This window comes from Astyanax mexicanus, chromosome 18 (assembly GCF_023375975.1).
Source record: "Astyanax mexicanus isolate ESR-SI-001 chromosome 18, AstMex3_surface, whole genome shotgun sequence".
NCBI classification, from domain to species: Eukaryota; Metazoa; Chordata; class Actinopteri; order Characiformes; family Acestrorhamphidae; genus Astyanax; species Astyanax mexicanus.
Window position 1 is genome coordinate 37,044,946 of NC_064425.1, and position 21,361 is coordinate 37,066,306.

General features: G+C 41.3%; 2 protein-coding genes across 4 annotated transcripts in view; one reads left to right on the plus strand and one right to left on the minus strand.

The window, feature by feature from the left end:
* Positions 1-21,361, minus strand: part of col4a4 (collagen, type IV, alpha 4) — a 136,643-nt gene that overhangs the window by 39,079 nt on the left and 76,203 nt on the right. Inside the window, exons 20-28 of the mRNA XM_022676942.2 lie at positions 11,146-11,301; positions 10,211-10,300; positions 8,863-9,023; positions 8,120-8,192; positions 6,848-6,954; positions 5,821-6,004; positions 4,273-4,341; positions 3,888-3,995; positions 1,274-1,492 (exon numbers count right to left, since the gene is read on the minus strand). Of these exons, the coding sequence (XP_022532663.2) occupies positions 1,274-1,492; positions 3,888-3,995; positions 4,273-4,341; positions 5,821-6,004; positions 6,848-6,954; positions 8,120-8,192; positions 8,863-9,023; positions 10,211-10,300; positions 11,146-11,301 (1,167 nt within the window). The remainder of the gene's footprint in view (positions 1-1,273; positions 1,493-3,887; positions 3,996-4,272; positions 4,342-5,820; positions 6,005-6,847; positions 6,955-8,119; positions 8,193-8,862; positions 9,024-10,210; positions 10,301-11,145; positions 11,302-21,361) is intronic.
* Positions 12,864-16,268, plus strand: LOC111191744 (uncharacterized). 3 transcript variants are annotated; one of them, XM_049467041.1, is made up of 3 exons: positions 12,864-13,245; positions 13,321-13,666; positions 14,244-16,268. In XM_049467041.1, exon 3 carries the CDS (start codon positions 15,106-15,108, stop codon positions 16,171-16,173), a length of 1,068 nt encoding a protein of 355 aa, XP_049322998.1. In that variant the 5' UTR covers positions 12,864-13,245; positions 13,321-13,666; positions 14,244-15,105; the 3' UTR covers positions 16,174-16,268. The 3 variants fall into 3 exon arrangements, with proteins under 3 accessions (XP_049322998.1, XP_049322996.1, XP_049322997.1); XM_049467039.1 differs by having other exon boundaries at positions 12,864-13,666; XM_049467040.1 differs by having other exon boundaries at positions 12,864-13,666; positions 14,478-16,268.

Below are 21,361 nucleotides of genomic sequence, written 5' to 3' on the forward strand. Positions count from 1 at the left end.
CATCGACATAATTCACCTACACCCACTCTCAGACCTCACTCCAACTCCCATAATTCACCTACACCCACTCTCAGACCTCACTCCAACTCCCATAATTCACCTACACCCACTATCAGACCTCACTCCAACTCCCATAATTCACCTGCACCCCTCTATCAGACCTCACTACAACTCCCATAATTCACCTGCACCCACTATCAGACCACTCTCCAACTCCCATAATTCACCTGCAGTCACTATCAAACCTCACTCCAACTCCCATAATTCACCTACACCCACTCTCAGACCTCACTCCAACTCCCATAATTCACCTACACCCACTCTCAGACCTCACTCCAACTCCCATAATTCACCTACACCCACTATCAGACCTCACTCCAGCTCCCATAATTCACCTGCACCCACTATCAGACCTCACTACAACTCCCATAATTCACCTGCACCCACTATCAGACCTCACTCCAACTCCCATAATTCACCTACACCCACTCTCAGACCTCACTCCAACTCCCATAATTCACCTACACCCACTATCAGACCTCACTCCAACTCCCATAATTCACCTGCACCCCTCTATCAGACCTCACTCCAACTCCCATAATTCACCTGCACCCACTCTCAGACCACTCTCCAACTCCCATAATTCACCTGCACCCACTATCAAACCTCACTCCAACTCCCATAATTCACCTGCACCCACTATCAGATCTCACTCCAACTCCCATAATTCACCTACACCCACTATCAGACCTCACTCCAACTCCCATAATTCACCTACACCCACTATCAGACCTCACTCCAACTCCCATAATTCACCTGCACCCACTTTCAGACCTTACTACAACTCCCATAATTCACCTGCACCCACTTTCAGACCTTACTACAACTCCCATAATTCACCTGAATCCACTATCAGACCTTACTACAACTCCCATGATTCACCTGCACCCACTTTCAGACCTTACTACAACTCCCATAATTCACCTGCACCCACTTTCAGACCTTACTACAACTCCCATAATTCACCTGCACCCACTATCAGACCTTACTACAACTCCCATAATTCACCTGCACCCACTATCAGACCTCACTACAACTCCCATAATTCACCTGCACCCACTATCAGACCTCACTCCAACTCCCATAATTCACCTGGCCTTACTATGAACACACTGACCAGTGTTCAGTGTGGAGGCTCCCAGTAAATTAACAATCTGCTATCCTGTGAGTTAAACTAAACTAAGCAACTTTGAAAACAACTTGTCACTCTTACCTTCACTACCAGGTGAACCTGAGGGTCCAGGGACTCCTTTAGGTCCTGAGAGTCCGTTAAATCCAATAGGACCCATTGGCCCTGGAGCTCCAGGAAATGAGTTTCCAGGGGATCCTTTTAATCCTAAGGGTCCATCAAGACCAGGAATGCCCGGCTGGCCACCATAACTTAAGCCATCAGGGCCAGGGTCTCCTGGGTCCCCCACATTTCCAGTTGGCCCTGAGGAAAACTGGTTAGTTGTATGGAATGTATGGAAGGAGAGGTATATTCAGCATCCCTGAATCATAAAAATGAGCCTTTCTATGCTGTCCAGGGTGCTGACCTTCAATATACGAATTAGTGGTTTTGTTGCTATAAAGTGTAGTTAGCTACACTTAACTATCTGTTTTAGCAGTTCAAGAATACTGCAGTGCCTTTACTCTTTTCTATTTGTCTATCTACCTTACAATACCCCACACTCCGTATACTATGCTACACTACCCTTAAATACCTTATACCCCATACATTACATTATGTTTCCATATATTCCTACATTATTCTATACACCCATATGCTACTCCATACACTGTATATTATCCTTTATTATCCAATACTCCATATATTACTTAATACTACCAATACTCCCCTATATTACCCTATACTACCTAATACTTCCTGTATTACTCTATATCCCCTATATTTATCTATACTACCCAATACTTCATATATTATCCTATATTACCCAATACTCCATATATTACTCAATACTACCCAATACACCCTTTATAACTTAATACTTCCTCCCTATATTACTCTATACTTCCCTATACATCCAATATTACCCTATGAATGTTGTCAGTGTGGCACAGAGATTTCAGCCCTTGTGCTTCTCTTGCTCTGTGTTTTTGTACAGCAAACAGCCATGAAAAGGCTGCAATTATCTTTAAAACTGTAGTTAATGCAAATAAGCAAATGAAAATAAGGCTTATTTCACATTTTTACACATAATTTTGCAACACGTATTTAGAACCAGTTGTTCTAAAACATAACTACATACAAACATATACAAATGTTTTGGTACCACTTGGTTAATGGAAGAACAACCGACAATGGTCACAGAAATAACTTGAATCTGACAAAAAATTCTAATAAATAAAAATTAGTTGAACAAATAAAATTCCGACATTGATTTTGAAAGTAATCTCAGGCCTGGACAGCAATGATGGTATCCCTGAAAATAATGTGAGCAAAGGCACATGCTAAATCAAGGTTTATCCACTAATGAGCATCACTGGTGTTTTCAATCTTGTAATCAGTCAGTGGGTCTATATACAGGGCTACAGGTAGTCACTGTGCTGTTTGGTGACATGATGTGTACCACAGTTAACTAGTATCAGAGCAAGCGAATAAAAAGAGTTCTCTCTGGAAAAAAAGGCACAGGTTATAAGACCATCTCTAAGCAGCTTGATATTCCTGTCACTGCATTTGCACATACAATTTAGAAATTTAAAATCCATGGGACTGTAGCCAACCTCCCTGGTGGCCACAGGAGGATAATTGATGACAAATCAAAGAGATGTATAAAACAAGCGGCAACAAAAGAGCCCAGAAAAAATTCTTGAGAGATGAAAGGTAAACTTCTATCTCAAGGAACATTAGTGTTATTTCGCAGCATTTGTCATTGTTTGAACCAAAATAGACTTAATGGGAGACGATCAAGGAAGAAGCATAAAAAAGCCAGACTGGAGTTTGCCAAACTTGTTGACAAGCCACAAAGCTTCTGGGAGAATGTACTAATCTCTATGTTTACAGATGGAAAAATGAAGCATATCAAGAAAAGAACACTGTCCCTACTGTGAAACATGGTGGAGGCTCTATTATGGTATGGGGCTGCTTTGCTGCATCTGACACAGGGTGTCTTGAATCTGTGCATGTACAATGAAATCTCAAGGTGCTGCCCAGAAAAGGTCAGAAAGCTTGGTCTCAGTCACAGGTCATGGGTCTTGCACCAGGATAATGACCCAAAATACAGCTAAAATCACCCAAGAATGGCTAAGAAGAAAAATACTGGACTATTCTGAAGTGGCCTTCTGTGAGTCCTGACCTAAATCCTATTAGCATCTATGGAAGGAGCTAAAACATGCCATGTGGAAAAGGCACCCTTCAAACCTGAGACAGCTGGAGCAGTTTGCTCATGAGGAGAGGGCCAAAATGCCTGCTGAAAGAAGTCTCATTGACAGGAAAAAGTTTGAGTGCAATGATTGCCTCAAAAGATTGTGCTTAACAAAATATTATGTTAAGGGTAACTTAAATTCGGTACAGGCCAGTTTCATGAGTTTATTTTTTAAAGTAATTCTGTTGAAGCATGATTAAAAAGCAATGTCTGACTTTCATTTGTTAATTTTCAAATATAAATATATTTCAAATGGTATTATTATTATCTTTTGTCAAATTAAAGTTATTTCTGTGACCATTGTGGGTTTTTCTTTCATTAACCGAGGGGTACCAACAATTCGTCCACATGTATAGCTTCTTATATTCAACTAAAGCATACAAATGTCAAGAAACATCTATTATGTAAAGCAAATCAGCATAAATGTTCTTGTGTCAGGGTAACACTATGGCTTTTCTCTACCTCTGTAGCCACAAGATCCTGAGTCACCCTTTGTACCAGCCGGGCCCTTTAACCCTGGTGGGCCTCTAAACCCAGGTAGGCCTGAAAGACCTTTCTCTCCAGGCAAACCTGAAAAAAATAAAGCATTCAAACATTCAATCATTAAAGTCATAATGAAGCATTATTTAGAAATAAAATATTTATTTTAGCTAACTGTATTAAGTGGCAAAATTTGTAAAAAGGTTGACTTATATAATAACATATTTTGTGTTACCCTGAGAGTTATCTGATTTTAAGTGTAATTCTTCACTTCATTATATAATAATTTATTTAATTATGTAATCACGCTCGAATAGTATAGCAGCAATGACTGCCAAATGACGTAAGAGATGTTAGTTACAGTTACCTTGGTCACCCATTTCACCCTTAGGTCCAGGGTCCCCGGGTTTGGTAGGTGAACAAGGCCTCATATCACCTGCACAGAGAGCAAGATAACCCAGGCATAACTTTTATTTAAAATGATTATACAAAATGTAAGTAACTATTCATTCAGCTATTAATAAAAGGTTATTTGAAAGTGATTACTCAATGGCACTGCTCTCAAAATGTTCCAGCGTAGTACCATGATAGGATCAAGAACAGTGCGTAGGGAGCTTCACGTAATGGGTTTCCATGGCCAAGCAGCTCCAGCCAAGCTTTACAACAGTGAAGACGAGTTTTCTGAAGTGACGAATATCTCTCTCTTTCTGGCAGTCTGATGGACGAGTCTGGTTTTGTCGATTGCCAGCAGAACAGTATTTGCCTGGTTGCATTGTGCCAGGTGAAAAGTTTACGTTTCTGCACACCAAGACATTTTGGGCAATTTCATGCTCTTAACTTTGTGGGAACAATTTGGGAGACGGTCCTTTCCTGTTCCAGCATGACTGCGCACCATAAAGACATGAATCAGCGAGTTTGGTGTGGAAGAACTTAACTGGCCTGCACAGAGCTCAACATGTCTAACCTCATAAATGCTCTTCTGAAAGAATGATCATAAACACACTCCTACTCCTTGTGAAAAGCTAAAGCTCTTATAGCTGTAAAGGGTTGTAAAGAATGGGATGTCACACAAGTTCATATGTGTTTGAGGGCAGGTGAGCAACAACTTTTGTTTTCCAGTCTAGATAATAAGCACCAGTGCTTCTATTCTCTTTAAATAATACAATTAAATGACATCCCAAGTTCTGAAATTACTACACCAACATGAGACCTTTCTGTTTCACTGTAAGAAAAAAATTGCAGAAAAAATAAAACAAAACAACTTGGAACCACATTACCCCAAACTTTCTCTTACTAACTCAACTTAAAACTAGGGCTGTCAAAGTTAATGTGTTAACGCATGTGATTAATTTGTAATCAGTAACGTGTTGTTCTTTTTTTTAATGCAAATTAATTACGCCACCAAGTTTGACTCCAACTTCCGCCGTAATCTGCCTCACCTCTGCCCAACACGCTCTTTATGCTCAGCAAATTAAGTTCTAATTGAGAAATTCTTACAACCAAGCTGAGATGCTTACAATAGTAAAATCCTCTATCCAATTTATCATGCATTCTTTATTCCACTGAGGGACTTTATCAAACATATAAGTATATATCAGTGTTTTAACTAACACCACTAATATAAATATAATTGAATTTTACATTTCTTACACTCATTCTTTTATTTACAATTAAATATCCTCTATAAAAACTTAAAAGAACTATAAAAGAACAAGTGCAATGAATTGCAGTTAATTACAGAATATTGTTGTGATTAATCTGATAAAACATTTTAATCAATTGAGACCACAACCTAAACCTATTGTTGGTCAGACATTTGTCAAGATATAATATAATAATAATAATTTCTAATAATAGAAATAGTCATTCTTTCAGTCATTTAGATTTTTTTTTTACAGTATGGCCTTTAACTAACCTTTAACTCCTTTTGGTCCATCAATTCCTCTTCGTCCTGGGGGTCCGGGGTCCCCATTTAGCCCTCGTTGACCAATTGATCCAGGAACTCCTGGGCCTGGTGGTCCTGGTGCACCTTTCTGGCCCTTACAACCAGGATTACCCGGATCCCCTCGATCACCAGGGCAGCCAGAAAGACTATCACCCTGAAAAAAAAAAAATAACATTTTTATTTAGGACATATAAATATATATTCCAATTTTATTGTATGAATATTAGGGGTGTCACGATTCTCTAAATTCTCGATTCGATTTTATTTACATTTTTAGGATCACGATTCGATTCGATTCTCGATTTTCTTTTTTCTTTTTTTACAGCAGAGAGGCCTGTGCCAGTTTTAGATTAGTCTATGGTCAATCATTGGTTTGATTCATCAAATTTACAATATCTTATTTCAAAATGTGGGCTTGATGTAAGTGATGTAAAGTGATACAAGTGATCTGTAATACACCACATTAGACACAAATTTAAATAATTTAATTAAGATATATATGTAATGCCATCTAGTGGCTTTTTTTGGTAGCAGCAGTGTGCACAATTAAAACAGACATGTGCAACATAACAAAATAAATAATAAAATATATATATAGGAACAGTCATGTACAAAATAATAGAACAATTAGAACCTTAACTAACTGTGCGCTTGCGTAGCTTAGAGGGAGAGATCATCGATCCTCTTTTTGACTTCGAGGCTCGAGACCATGACATAATTTCGATCGATTTCGATAAAATATCAAAATTGTGACACCCCTAATGAATATTCATAATAAATAAAAGTAACTACATTACTATACTTTAATATTCATCATTATACCGATGGTATAAAATGATCTTTAAAATACAACAATATTGTTTATTGTAATTATTTTTAAACAATATTTTGCCCAGATAAGACTAGGTATTGTGACAGAAATAAGCACAGTTCAATTTAAAGAGTTAATGTAGCCAATTTATGACAATATTTTTTCTCTGATGCATTGATGACTGACCTGTGGACCTGTATCTCCAGGAGCACCAGGTTTACCAGTATCCCCCACCCTGCCTTCAAATCCAGGATCACCAGGTACTCCATTTGCTCCAGGATCTCCCCTGACACCTTAAAAATAGTAAGCATTACATAGCATGCACTTGCTCTCAGTTTATATGGGGATGCACAGGACTGTATTATTCCATAAATTAATAGGCCTTTGTTTCTCAAAAATAAAAAATAAATATACAAAACTACGATTTTAAAAATATTTAATGAGCACTAAAACTTTATCACATTTCTGTGGACCAAATTAGTTAATGTGTTTGTACATTTAGAAAACATTCCACCACTGATTTGTGATGGGGTTGTGATTGGATCAGCTTTGTTTGGTTTGGTCTGGCATGGCTTGGCTGTGGGCCATATTTTAGCGACCTATAGGTGAGCAGTAACCACGCCATGTGCACCTTGATTTAGGGCGTGTCAGTGTGTGTTTGGTATTGTGTATTGATGTAAAACAAAAATACGCCTTGTATACAAAAGGCATGTACTAATAGCATCTTTGCTTTTCAGCAGATTAAACGTGTGTGTGAAGGTGTTTGAGCTGCTGATTTACAGGAACAGCAATGTTATTTTATTTTGTATTCAGTTTATTGTTGCTGTATTTCCTTTGTGTGTTTTATGAATGGGGGGTTGCCCATGTTGTGCCTGCGTTGCCAAGACAGGAATGACATCTGATGGTTGACTGTTGTCTGGGTTCTAATCAGTGGTGCACCTGTGTTTTTTGCTGCCAAGATAGCATTATGTCAAACATCTACTTCACTTTAAAAATACTGTGACCAGGGTCATAAGCTCTAGATTACCAGAATGGATTTATTGGTGTCATTTTCACAGAAACACAACCAATATTCCTAACCGGAGGTACTTATACTTATTGATTATTGCACTACAAAGTGGAGTAATGAAGCAGCAACTTTAGTAAGTCAGATTAAAGGGCGAGTTTTAGGGAGCTTAGAGATACGATATATCCAGAAATATCCATATTTTCTTCCACCCCTAGAGCTCATGGATTTGATTTGACTCTACAGATTTGACTCTGGTAACTCTGTAGCTGGAGCTGCTACTTTTAGAGATAAAGGACAAATATATGGGCGTATGCATGCAAGAAAATATGTAAAGTAATGAAGCAGGAAAATATGAGTTCTGTGTTGTCTGAGCACTTATAAATCATATGATAAATAGTCAAAATAGTTACAAATCTTACTCTGATAATGACCCTATGCATATGACATACCTTTGTCGCTCATTATATATAAGTCTCCTTTGTCCCCTTTCCTCCCTTTGAGACCTCGAAAACCTTTATCACCCTGTAAAATACCCAATCACAACATCAGCCGAGGGGACACACGTTATGACTAGTGCTGTCAACAACAATACAGTAATAATAACAGTAAAGTGTGATAAAAGCTTTTCACATTCTTTTAGAGTCGTCTGGAATTCAGGCTTTTTAGTTAGTTCATTACTTGAATTTCTGTCAGTTGTAAAGTTACAGGTATACAGTAAATAGTAATGTTCTAATCCATATTATTACAAGAACTACTTAACTAATAGGGAAAAAATGCTTTAGGAAATTAAGGTCAGTCAATCCGAATTGTCAATGCAGTCTCAAAGGCTATTAAAAACATTGTGGTGAAACTGGCTCTCATCAGGACTGCCCCAGGACAAGAATAGCAAAGTTACCTCTTTTGCACAGTCGAGTTCATCAGCTATCAGTTCATAAGCTCCCAGTCTCAGAAACCACAAGTTAACAGCATCCCAGATAAGAGCATCTAAATGCTTCTCAGAGTATTTTGGTTTGTTTAACACTTTAAAATTACTACATGATTCCTTATGTGTTCCAAATACTGTGAATAAAAACACAGTACTGACTCTCTCTCTCTCTTTCTCTCTCTCTCTCTCTCTCTCTCTCTCTCGCTCTTCCTCTCTCTATCTCTCTCTCTCTCTCTCTTATATTCACTAAGAAGTGACTATACTCACATATTGTCCTGGCAGGCCCTTGTCTCCAGTGGGACCAAAGTCACCCTGCAGACCAGGACGCCCAGGCCTGCCTGGATCACCAGGATTACCAGGGTCACCTGCAAAACCTTTAGGACCAGGCATATCAGGGGGTGGAGGACATTCACAGATACCATCAAAACCTGAAACAAAGAACAAAACAAGACTGTTGCTGGTTGTATTGTAGTGCTAAACATTTCACAATAATTTGTTATTTATTATTCTCCAAAGCACTGACATTAGAAAGCGTTCTGTATTTTGTAGTGTAAATATTAGGTAGATGGAGCAAAGTTTCTGAAAGGAAGACTGCCATGGAGTCATTTATAATGACAGTGGTCCTGCTCTTGTCTTGGTGGAGATGACCAATAAATCAGTTAATGGATGCAGTGTGGTCAGAACCAAGATCAAGCGGTTGTTGTCACATGTCCAGAAGGCCTGGTTTCATGGTGCGAGGTGCAATTTGTACAATGCCAAATAACCTTTAGCCATTATTACAGGAACTTTGACAGCCCAAATTTAAAATCAAGAGGTCCTGCAAACAGTTTTAAAACCTAACACAAGTATCTTAATGAATCTGAAAGAGACCGAGTACTATTATTAATGAGCACTCACTCACATGGAGTTACAAACTAAAGAGAGCAGAATTGGACAGATAGCAGAGAAACAGAAAGAGTGGACATTAACCAGAGCTGTGGCGTGTCTAGCTCCATGTACAGAACACAGAATATAAAATAATCAGTGTTGTTACTTAGTGTTAATGGTATGAGATTTTCACAGCAAGCTAATCATCTGGTTTCATGGTAAACAACATTTCACAACTGATATCAGCTACCACAGCTGAAATGAGAGTTTTAATAGAAGTAAACATACACAGAGATGTATGGTTATTTTTTGAGTATCTGTACAAGATATGCCTAGTAATTATTATTTTAGGATAATTAGACAATATTTTGATATTCTTTTTTGGGTCATTAAGTAATTAAGTTTAGGTAGTCTTAACATGCAAAGTCATCCTTTTGAAACACTCATTCATTTAAAGATACTAAGACAATATATTATTATGCTATCATTATTCATTATTTTAAGACACTTTATCAAAATTATAAAATATCTGAGAAAACAAAAGTCATTATTGACATTGTGAAAAGGGAAACCACTGCAACAGAACTCTGGACCAATTATATAATTTCCTTGATTTTGTTCTTTATCTAAAAGCCTTTCATGGTAAAGGTCACATTTTTACAGAGCTGTGGAAAGATGGGGTTTTATGGATGGTATTTGCTGCTGCTCTGCAAATGAATCTGAGGGTTTGATTTCTAAAGATTTTTACCTTTAGGGCCTTTGTTGCCAATCTCTCCTGGAGGGCCCTTCTCTCCTTTCTCTCCAAACTCTCCTAGAGGGCCAGGGATGCATTTGGACCCTAAAATACAAACACAAACAAACTAGAATCTTGAATTATTCATTTACACTAGTACAATTAGGCATTTCATCATTTTGAATGACGCTCACTTTGTCGAGATACTTGAGAAAAAATAAGTTAACCCTTTCGGTTCTAGGGGCATTTTCTCAATTTTTGCATAATTTTACCTATAATAAAAGACCTGCCTAAAATATAATACCCAGATGTATTATATCAAAATGTTCACATGCAGACACAGCATGTAGCCAATGTCTCATTTAGTCCAGCATTACTGAGATATAACCAAAGTTTTAATTAGTTTTATTTTCTTTATCATTTGAATCAAATCGGTTCTGTTATCCTCCTCACAGCTTTGGTAAGAGGCTGCAGAAACTCAAGCACTTTACACACGTCTCTCTCTAATGAAGACTGACGGGTTGCTAAGATGATCAAATAAATTTGATTTGATTTGAGAAGGGTGTGTCCTTAGAGATTTTTTTTTGAGTTTCCATTGGTCAGGTTCTGTTTAAATTTCTTGCTTTAAAGGAACAGCAAATGTGGTGCCTCTGTCGAACGGGTGAAAGATCGATCCTGGAGTTATATGATATCAGATTGCTTAAATGGAAATCGACTTGAATACATTCTTTTAAACCAATCCCTACCATTACATATTAGAGGCAACCCGTACAGAAATACTCTGACACAGTTATCTACTCATCACAACTTGACCGAAGGCTAGTGAGTCAGCAGGCTGCACACACAGGTCAGGGGTTTTGTTATGCACTCGGAAATATCAGTAAATATGAGTTATTTTAAATAAAGCTTGCATTTGCCTTTTAATTATAATCTAGAGTCTGATGACTCACCAGGGATTCCAGCAGGACCTGGACTTCCTTTCTGTCCTGGAGGGCCCATTTTTCCAGGTTCCCCATAGGTTAGGATGCTGTTAGCTCTACGTCCAGGCTCTCCTTTAATACCTTTTTCTCCTGGGATCCCTATACTCTCCGCAAAACCCATGTCACCTACAGCAGAGAGAGAGAGGGAGAGAGAGAGAGAGAAATGAAAGTTTATTACGGCCGATTAATGACGCTGTTTAGGAAAATTGGTATTGGCTGATATCTGCTCTGCTTGAATATATATATATTCACCCCCTTGGATTATTTCCCTATTTTACTACATTATAACCTGTATGTATTTTTTTTTATCTGAATTGAATGTAATGCATCTGCACAAAATAGTCTACGTTTTAGAAGTGAAATGAGAAAAAAAAAATGTATATAAAGAAAATATGAAAATAAAAAACTGAAAATTGGCATGTGCATATGTTTTCACCCCCTTTGTTATAAAGCCCCTAAAAAGTTCTGGTGCAACCAATTACCTTCAGAAGTCACATGCTTAGTGAAATGAAGGCCATCTGTGTGCAATCAAAGTGTCACATGATCTGTCAGTATATACACACCTTTTCTGAAAGGCCCCAGAGGCTGCAACACCATTAAGCTAATCAAACAACACCATGAAGACCAAGGAGCTCTCCAAGCAAGTCAGGGATAAAGTTGTAGAGAAGTATAAGTCAGGGTTGGGTTATAAAAAAATATCCAAATCTCTGATGATCCCCCGGAGCACCATCAAATCCATCATCATCAAATGGAAAGAACATGGTACCACAACAAACCTGCCAAGAGAGGGCCGCCCACCAAAACTCTCAGCCCGGTCAAGGAGGGCATTAATCAGAGAGGCAGCACAGAGACCAAAGGTAACCCTGAAGGAGCTGCAGAGTTCCCAAGCAGAGACTGGAGTATCTGTTCATATGACCACAATAAGCCGTACACTCCATAGAGCTGGGCTTTAAGAGTGGCCAGGAAAAAAAAACTTACTTACAGGCAAAAATAGGAAGGCTTGTTTCGCGTTTGCAAAAAGGCATGTGGGAGACTCCCAAACTGTATGGAGGAAGGTACTGTGGTCAGATTTTTGGCCACCAAGGAAAACGCTATGTCTGGCGCAAACCCAACACATCTCATCACCCCAAGAACACCATCCCCACAGTGAAACATGGTGGTAGAAGCATCATGCTGTGGGAATGTTTTTCAGCAGCAGGGACTGGAAAACTGGTCCGAGTTGAGGGGAAGATGGATGGTGCTAAATACAGGGATATTCTTGAGCAAAACCTGTTTACGTCTGTCAGTGATTTGAGACTAGGGTGGAGATTTACCTTCCAACAGGACATTGACCCAAAGCATACTGCTAAAGCAACACTTTAGTGGTTCAAGAGGAAACGTGTAAACATATTGGAATGGCCTAGTCAATGCCCAGACCTTAATCCAGTTGAGAATCTGTGGTCAGACTTGTAGATTGCTGTTCACCAATGGAAACCATCTAACTTGAAGGAGCTGGAGCAGCTTTGCCATGAGGAATGGGCAAAAATTCCAGTGGCAAGATGTGGCAAGCTCATAGAGACTTATCCAAAGCGACTTGCAGCTGTAATTGCTGCAAAAGGTGGCTCTACAAAGTACTGACTTACGGGGGTGAATAGTTATGCACACTGATGTTTTCAGTTATTTTGTCCTATTTGTTGTTTGCTTCACAATAAAAAAAAATTTTAAATGTTGAAAGTTGTATGCATGGTCTATAAATTAAATGATGCAGACCCTCAAATATTCCCTTTGAATTCCAGGTTGTGAGGTAACAAAATGTGAAAAATGTAAAGGGGGGTGAATACTTTCGCAAGGCACTGTATATGTAGCAGGAGGGGTTTTGTTTACCCCACCTACATTTCTTCATTTAATAATGGTGTGCGGGCGCTTTAAGGTGCTGGGCGGGATTTCTATCGCCTATATATAGATGGGGGACCCTTATTTGGTGTGCGCTTCCTGTCCCCCACTCCTCTCTCTCCCGGAGCGTCTCACTTCCGGTCCAGCGGCATTCAGCTTGCTTGATTTAGCGCGGTTTTTGGCTCACTTCCAAAGAAGGTATTTGTGGCTACAGTAGTTTGTTATAATCTTACTGTGTGACTTGATTAACTCATTAGCACATTTTACTTGTAGACTTGAAGATTTTCGGCTGTTTTGCCGGCCCAGCAGCGTTGTATTGTGCTCTGGTGGGTCTAGTTTTACTTTCAGTTTCATAAGGTAGGTCTGCTCTGCTTATTTTGTTAGTTTGAGCGTGATTTTAGAATTACAGCTGACTTGCTCTTTTGGATTGGGGGTAGGGATAGCGGCCGTGTGGCTGTGCTGTTGCCGGGCTGTAGCTGATCGTCTGCTGTGGCCATTTCCTGTGTCTGCCGTGCCATTTTCTGCTAGCTGCTGTTTGCTGCACCAGCTGTGATTGCCAGTGGTGTTGTCTGCTCTCTGCACTCTAACCCTGATTGTTTGGGGAAACTGCATGCTGTATGTAAGTATAATATTTGATTAATTCTCAAATTGGCTATTTTAAATGGTTTAATTAAAATTTGTGTATTTTATAGGTTTTCTCACCCAGACTGTGCTGATTGTGGCTTTTAGCTTCTCACAGTGCTGCTGTTTTGTTTCTCTATTTTTGTTGTTAATTTTCTTTTGCTATTTTCTGTCTTATTCATTCTTTGTTTTGGATTATTATATCTTTGTTTAAATTTGGTTTCTGTTTTGCCTGAGTTTGTATTCTATTTTTATAATTTTGCTTTGCGTTATCAACCCTAACTATCTGTTGCTTCTTTTTGTTTTGTATGGAATTAGGGTTGATTTCTTATTGATTACTTTCTCATTTATGATTTGGTATCTTGTCATTTATTAAGTATTTCTCATTTATTTCATATATTTGATTTCTTTATAATTTGAGTTTGAGTGTTGGTTAATTTGGTGGGATTATTTTATTTTGAAGATTAGTGCAGTCAGTCGACTGCACTTTCCTGATTTTTGTATTTTGTGTTTGGATTACTTTAATTTGGGTTAAATTCTGGTTATTTGGACTTTCTTCTCTTTCTTCTGTTTAGCAGAACTGTGTGTGTGTGTGTGTGTGTGTGTGTGTTGTGGTGGTTGTACTGTGGTGTGGTAAAGAGGGGCTGCGAGAGACCAGGACTAAATAAGATAAGTGTTTTTCTCTTTTATATAGTTGTTGTAATTAATTGTGTAGTTTTAATTTGAAATATAGTTCTGGTAAAATTATTAGTGGTCTCTCCCCTCTACCATTTGCCATACTTAATTTTGTTTCTTTTTTGGCTGGACAGGAGCTGTGGGCCAAAGCGACAGAGCTTGGGGTGTGGAGTATCTTTTCACCATTCTGTAGTGTAGAGCACTTGGTGTTTGAGATATGCAGTGCAGTCATGTGTGGTGTGTGTAGTGTAGGTGACCTCGTATCCTTTTTCTGCTCCTTTCTGCTGCGGTAAGCCCTCAGTCCAGTCCTGGCCTGAGTCTTAATATTAATTTGTCTGTCCAGTGTTTGTGTGTGTGTGTGTGTGAATGTTTTAAAAATAATTGTTAATAAAACTGTGTTTAAATATTTGGAACTCCGTCTCTGGTCTCAAAGTGTTCTAGATCTGCGTGTCTTTAATTTTCTTGGCTTTAAGGGCCAGTTATATTTCCTAGGGGTGAAATTCCCTTAGGTGGCGTAGTCGTGCACTATTTACTATAAATATTTATTAGTATTCTTACTCTCTCTTGCCACATTTGGCGTAGTCGGCAGGGTCTCACTTTTAGAGATCCGGAGACGTGGTGTCCATTTTTGTAATAATTCTGTTTTGAAAACTTATTTGTGATTTGGTGTTGAAGGTAGAGACAAAACAGCAGCATTTGTTTGAAGATTTGGATTGTTAACTAATTTGTTTTGAGTTTTGGTGCAGCTCACCCTTTGTTGGGATGGAGGACGAGATACAGCAGCTCAGAGATCTAGTTTTGCAGCTTAAGGCTGATAATGAGCGACTACTGCAGGAAAGGGCTGCTGCTTTACCTGGTCCTAATGTAGCTACTTCAGCTTCTCCTGTTATGGTAAGTAATGTTCCACCTGCCAGTGCTAGTGCTGTTACAGAGCGTTTTGTGGTTATTCCGCGAGATCGAAAGTGCCCGTTCTTTAATGGTAAGACTGGGATGGGTATAGTGGAATGGATAGAGGAGATACAGGCTTGTATGCGGGTCCGTCACCTTTCAGTAGCTGATCAGGCTTTCTTTATTTTTGATCATTTGGAAGGGGAAGCAAGGGAAGAGATAAAATATCGCCCTAGTGTAGACCGAGGGGATCCAGCCAGAGTTCTAGCCATTTTAAAAGATCTTTACAGTAGCTCCCAGTCTTATGTTACGTTACAACAGGCCTTTTTCTCAAGAAAACAGCAGGAAGGAGAAACTTTACAGGAGTTTTCCTTGGCCTTAATGGGTTTAATGGAATCTGTACAGCAGCATGCTCCAGAGGGGATGCTCAATGTAAGTATTTTACTTCGGGATCAGTTTGTAGAGCATGTTTTAGATGGGGCTCTTCGTCGGGAGTTAAAGCAGTTTGTTCGCCGGCAGCCTACTGCTACCTTGTTGGAGGTACGTGGGGAAGCTATTCGATGGGAGAGGGAGGGGTTACCAGGAGGTGCTAGAGAGCGCAGTTTTTCTCTGCCATCTGCTTATGGTCTACAGTATGGTGTACAGGGAGGTTCCCGCCCAGCCCCTTCAGGTGTCTCTCAGTCATCCGAGTTTGGGGAGTTAAAGGAAATTTTGAAGCGTCAGCAAGAGCAGCTTAACCAGTTAACTAAAACTGTTGCTTCTTTGCAGAGCCCCTCTTGGTCTATTCGTCCTTCTCATCAGGGACGGGTGATTTGCCGACGATGCCAACAGCCTGGTCATTTTGCGAGGGATTGTGATGGGGAACGTGTTTTTCCACAGCCTAGGGGACCGCCGTCAAACGTGGGTAGGTCCTCTCACCCTTCACAGCAGTCGGAAAACTGAAGCCCACTGAACTGCAGAGCCACAGTTCAGAGGGGGTGTCTTTCGGCTCAAGGGCAGGTGCTGTGTCTAGGCTTATATCTTCTTGTCCAGTCATTAATGTTTCGATTGCTGGTGTTATGGTTTCTTGTCTGCTAGATACTGGTTCCATGGTGTCTACAGTAACAGAGAGCTTCTTTTTGAAACAGTTTGAACCTTGGGGGCATGATAGGCTTCAGTCCTGTCATTGGTTACAGCTTCGGGCAGCTAATGGGCTGGATATCCCTTACATAGGTTATTTAGAGTTGGATGTTTTGCTGTGTAACAAGATTATGTCTCGTTGTGGGATCTTAGTCGTGAAGGATCCTCCTGGTGCCTCGTCTGCAGTCCCTGGTGTTTTGGGGATGAACGTCATTAGCCGGTGCTATCAAGAGCTGTTTGGATTACATGGTCCTTCTTTTTTTGAGTTGCCTTCAGTGGTGCAGGCTCCCAGTCCAGTTATTGATGCTTTGCAGCAGTGCCATCAGTCGGCCACCAAAGTTCCTAGAGACCCTGTGGGTACCGTAAAGGTTCGAGGAAGTCGGGTGTTGCGTATACCTGGTGGTGTGATAAAATTGGTTGCTAGCACTTGTCCAGAACTGTCTTTTGGTCGGTCTGCACTTTTTGAGCCTTTTGAGGCTGGCCTCCCTGCAGGTTTGTTGGTTTCTCCCTGTCTTGTTCAGGTTATCAGAGGCACGGTTTACGTTCCGGTAGTTAATGTGGGGACTACTGAAGTTCTTCTCCATCCACATACCCGTTTGGGTTCTTTAAGTGCAGTCCAGGTTGTCAGCTTACCTTCTGGGGTTACTGAGGTTAGGTCCACCACTGCCACAGTGTCATCCCAAGTAGCTAGCTATTAATTCTGCACAGGCTGGCGTAGAGAGTGTTGATTTGTCTGCTTTGCCTGATCAGGAACAGAAGGAGGTTAGATCCCTCTTACAGAAATATAGTTCCGTTTTCTCAGCTCATGAGGGTGATTTGGGTTGTACAAACCTAATCACACATGAAATCCCTTTGTTGGATAGCGTGCCAGTGCGGCAGAGGTATAGACGCATTCCGCCATCTGAGTACGAACTGGTAAAGGCACACATTGATCAGCTTCTTGAGGCTCAGGTTGTGAGGGAGAGTAGCAGTCCCTACACGTCCCCTATCGTACTAGTTAAAAAGAAGGATGGTACCTTGCGTATGTGTGTGGATTATCGGTTGCTTAATAGCAAGACACGCAAGGATGCTTTTCCTCTGCCTCGCATTGAGGAGAGTTTGGACGCACTTTCTGGAGCTCGCTGGTTTTCAACCTTGGACCTTGCCAGTGGGTATAATCAGGTCCCGGTAGCAGAACAGGACAAGGCTAAGACTGCTTTTTGTACACCATTTGGCCTATTCGAGTGGAACAGTATGCCCTTTGGACTCTGCAACGCTCCAAGTACTTTCCAAAGGTTGATGCAACGGATGTTTGGGGATCAGCAGTATCAATCACTACTTTTGTATTTGGATGATATTATTGTGTTTTCGTCCTCTGTTTCCCAGCATTTGCAGCGGCTGGAGGTTGTGCTTGGGCGCCTCCAAAAGGAGGGCTTGAAAGCTAAGCTAGAGAAATGTGTCTTTTTCCAACAGGAAGTGAGCTACCTGGGACATGTTATTTCCAGCAACGGAGTTTCTACTGATCCTGCTAAGATCGAGGCAGTAGCACAGTGGCAGCGTCCCGGCAACGTGTCAGAGCTGCGCTCCTTTTTAGGGTTTGCCAGTTATTACAGGCGCTTTGTGGAGGGATTTGCTCAATTAGCAGGCCCTTTGCATAAGTTGGTGGCTACACTCGTAGGCACCAAAAGTAAAAAGGGGTTAGGACAGGCTTTGGGGATGGCTTGGACCCCCCAATGTGAAAACAGTTTCGAGGCTTTAAAGGGTAAGTTGGTTTCAGCTCCAGTTCTGGCATATGCAGATTTCTCGCTTCCCTTCATCTTGGAGATCGATGCTAGCCATAGTGGCCTGGGGGCTGTGCTCTCGCAAGAACATGAAGGTGGTGTCCGGCCAGTGGCGTATGCCAGTCGAGGTCTTCGGCCCCCTGAGCGCAACTATAGTTCCATGAAGTTGGAATTTCTTGCGCTCAAGTGGGCCATGACAGAAAAGTTTCGTGAGTACCTCTTGGGGCACAAGTGTGTGGTGTTTACGGACAATAATCCTTTGAGTTATCTTCAGTCGGCAAAACTAGGAGCGACGGAGCACCGATGGGCCGCGCAACTTGCAGCTTTTGATTTTCAAATAAAATATCGCTCAGGTCGCAGCAACAAGAATGCCGATGCATTGTCCCGCCAGCATCCGCCAGGCCCTGGTCTGGAAGAATACCTCCCAGGTACCTCACTTCCTGTGCCAATCCAACAGGCCTCCCAGGTGGATCCCTTGATATCTGCGACGCAGACCGTGGTTTCGGTGCTCCCAGGTAGTAGTTCTTTTGATATCCGCAGACTCTGTTCTTAAAGAGGTTTTGTCTTTTTGGGAAAAACAGGTTCAGCCCTCCCCTGCAGAGAGACGTCAGATCTCAAGACCAGCCATGGCACTGTTGCGTCAGTGGGACAGGCTGGTCGAGAAAGAGGGAGTGTTATATCGCCGGATGTTCAGGTCAGATGGTGGGGAGGAAAATCTCCAACTAATTTTGCCTGCAGTCCTTAAGCCAGAAATATTACGAAACTTGCATCAGGAGCATGGCCATCAGGGCATTGAGAGGACAACGGAATTGGTAAGGCAACGTTGCTATTGGCCAGGGATGTCTGCGGACATTAAACAGTGGTGCCAAGAGTGTGAGCGATGTCAAGTCGCCAAGGATTCTGGACGGGTACCCCACAGTTTCATGGGTCATTTGCTAGCATCTAGGCCTAATGAGATCTTGGCCATTGATTTTACCATGTTGGAGCCATCCCGAAATGGGCTGGAAAACATTCTTGTCATGACTGATGTGTTCAGTAAATATACCGTAGCAGTCCCCACTCGTGATCAGCGTGCCTCTACCGTGGCACAGGTTCTGCTTAAAGAATGGTTTTTCAAGTTTGGTGTTCCGAGTCGCATCCATTCTGATCAGGGGAGAAGTTTTGAGAGTTCTCTAATGCAGCAGCTCTGCCAATTATATGGGATTGAGAAGTCCCGGACAACCCCATACCATCCGGCTGGTAATGGGCAGTGCGAGCGCTTTAATAGAACGTTGCATAATCTTCTACGAACTTTACCAACTTCCTGGAAGCTGGACTGGGCGGCCCATTTGCCACAGGTAATCTTCTGTTACAACACTACTCCTCACCAGGGTACTGGAGAGTCCCCATACTTCCTGATGTTTGGTCAGGAACCTAGACTCCCCATAGATTTCCTGCTGGGTCGGGTACAGGATCCCATACCTGGGGAGATCCAGGACTGGGTGGTGGAACATCAGGCTAGGCTGAAGTTGGCATTTGAGGGGGCCCATGAGCGACTTTTGATAGCTGCTGGTCGCCGGAAAGAACGGCATGACCAGCATGTTCGCGAGTTGCCCTTACAGGAGGGTCAGTTGGTTTACCTGCGAGATAATACTGTTCGGGGTCGCCATAAAATTCATGACGTATGGAGTTCTGTTGTTTATCAAGTGCTGAGGGCTCCTGTTGGGGAAGGAGCAGTTTATACAGTTGCTCCAGTAAATGACCTATGTAAGGTAAAGCACGTCCATCGTGACATGTTAAAAGCCCAAGTCCAGAAAGAGGCTCCTGTTCCTCCTCCTAGGGTTTCTCCACCACAAGTTCCAGTAGCACCTTTGGATACCTCCAGTGATGAAGACCTTTGGCTGTTGGTATCAGAAACCAGATTACCGGCTGTCCCAGTACCTGCCCTTAGTGCTTCGGGTCCTATAGGGCTTCCTATGGTGGCACCTACAGGAGATGGTCAGATTTCAGATGCTCCTGTTGTGCCCGAAAGAGTTCAGCCTTTGGGTTCTTCGTTGCCTGTAGTGTCTCAGCCTTGTTCTAGCCAGTCATCATTGCGTCGTACTTCACGTACTACGGCTGGTCAGCATTCTAATGTTTATCGTCTTCCACGTTCTTTTCGTGTGGAGAATATGGCTGAATCCCAAGGCCCGGTTTTGAATGCACACTCAGCTTTGTTTAGACCCTGGCGGTAGTCCCTTTTGTTGCATTAATTTCATCGTCGGGACAACGATGCAAAATGGGGGGGGGTAGATTGTAGCAGGAGGGGTTTTGTTTACCCCACCTACATTTCTTCATTTAATAATGGTGTGCGGGCGCTTTAAGGTGCTGGGCGGGATTTCTATCGCCTATATATAGATGGGGGACCCTTATTTGGTGTGCGCTTCCTGTCCCCCACTCCTCTCTCTCCCGGAGCGTCTCACTTCCGGTCCAGCGGCATTCAGCTTGCTTGATTTAGCGCGGTTTTTGGCTCACTTCCAAAGAAGGTATTTGTGGCTACAGTAGTTTGTTATAATCTTACTGTGTGACTTGATTAACTCATTAGCACATTTTACTTGTAGACTTGAAGATTTTCGGCTGTTTTGCCGGCCCAGCAGCGTTGTATTGTGCTCTGGTGGGTCTAGTTTTACTTTCAGTTTCATAAGGTAGGTCTGCTCTGCTTATTTTGTTAGTTTGAGCGTGATTTTAGAATTACAGCTGACTTGCTCTTTTGGATTGGGGGTAGGGATAGCGGCCGTGTGGCTGTGCTGTTGCCGTGCTGTAGCTGATCGTCTGCTGTGGCCATTTCCTGTGTCTGCCGTGCCATTTTCTGCTAGCTGCTGTTTGCTGCACCAGCTGTGATTGCCAGTGGTGTTGTCTGCTCTCTGCACTCTAACCCTGATTGTTTGGGGAAACTGCATGCTGTATGTAAGTATAATATTTGATTAATTCTCAAATTGGCTATTTTAAATGGTTTAATTAAAATTTGTGTATTTTATAGGTTTTCTCACCCAGACTGTGCTGATTGTGGCTTTTAGCTTCTCACAGTGCTGCTGTTTTGTTTCTCTATTTTTGTTGTTAATTTTCTTTTGCTATTTTCTGTCTTATTTATTCTTTGTTTTGGATTATTATATCTTTGTTTAAATTTGGTTTCTGTTTTGCCTGAGTTTGTATTCTATTTTTATAATTTTGCTTTGCGTTATCAACCCTAACTATCTGTTGCTTCTTTTTGTTTTGTATGGAATTAGGGTTGA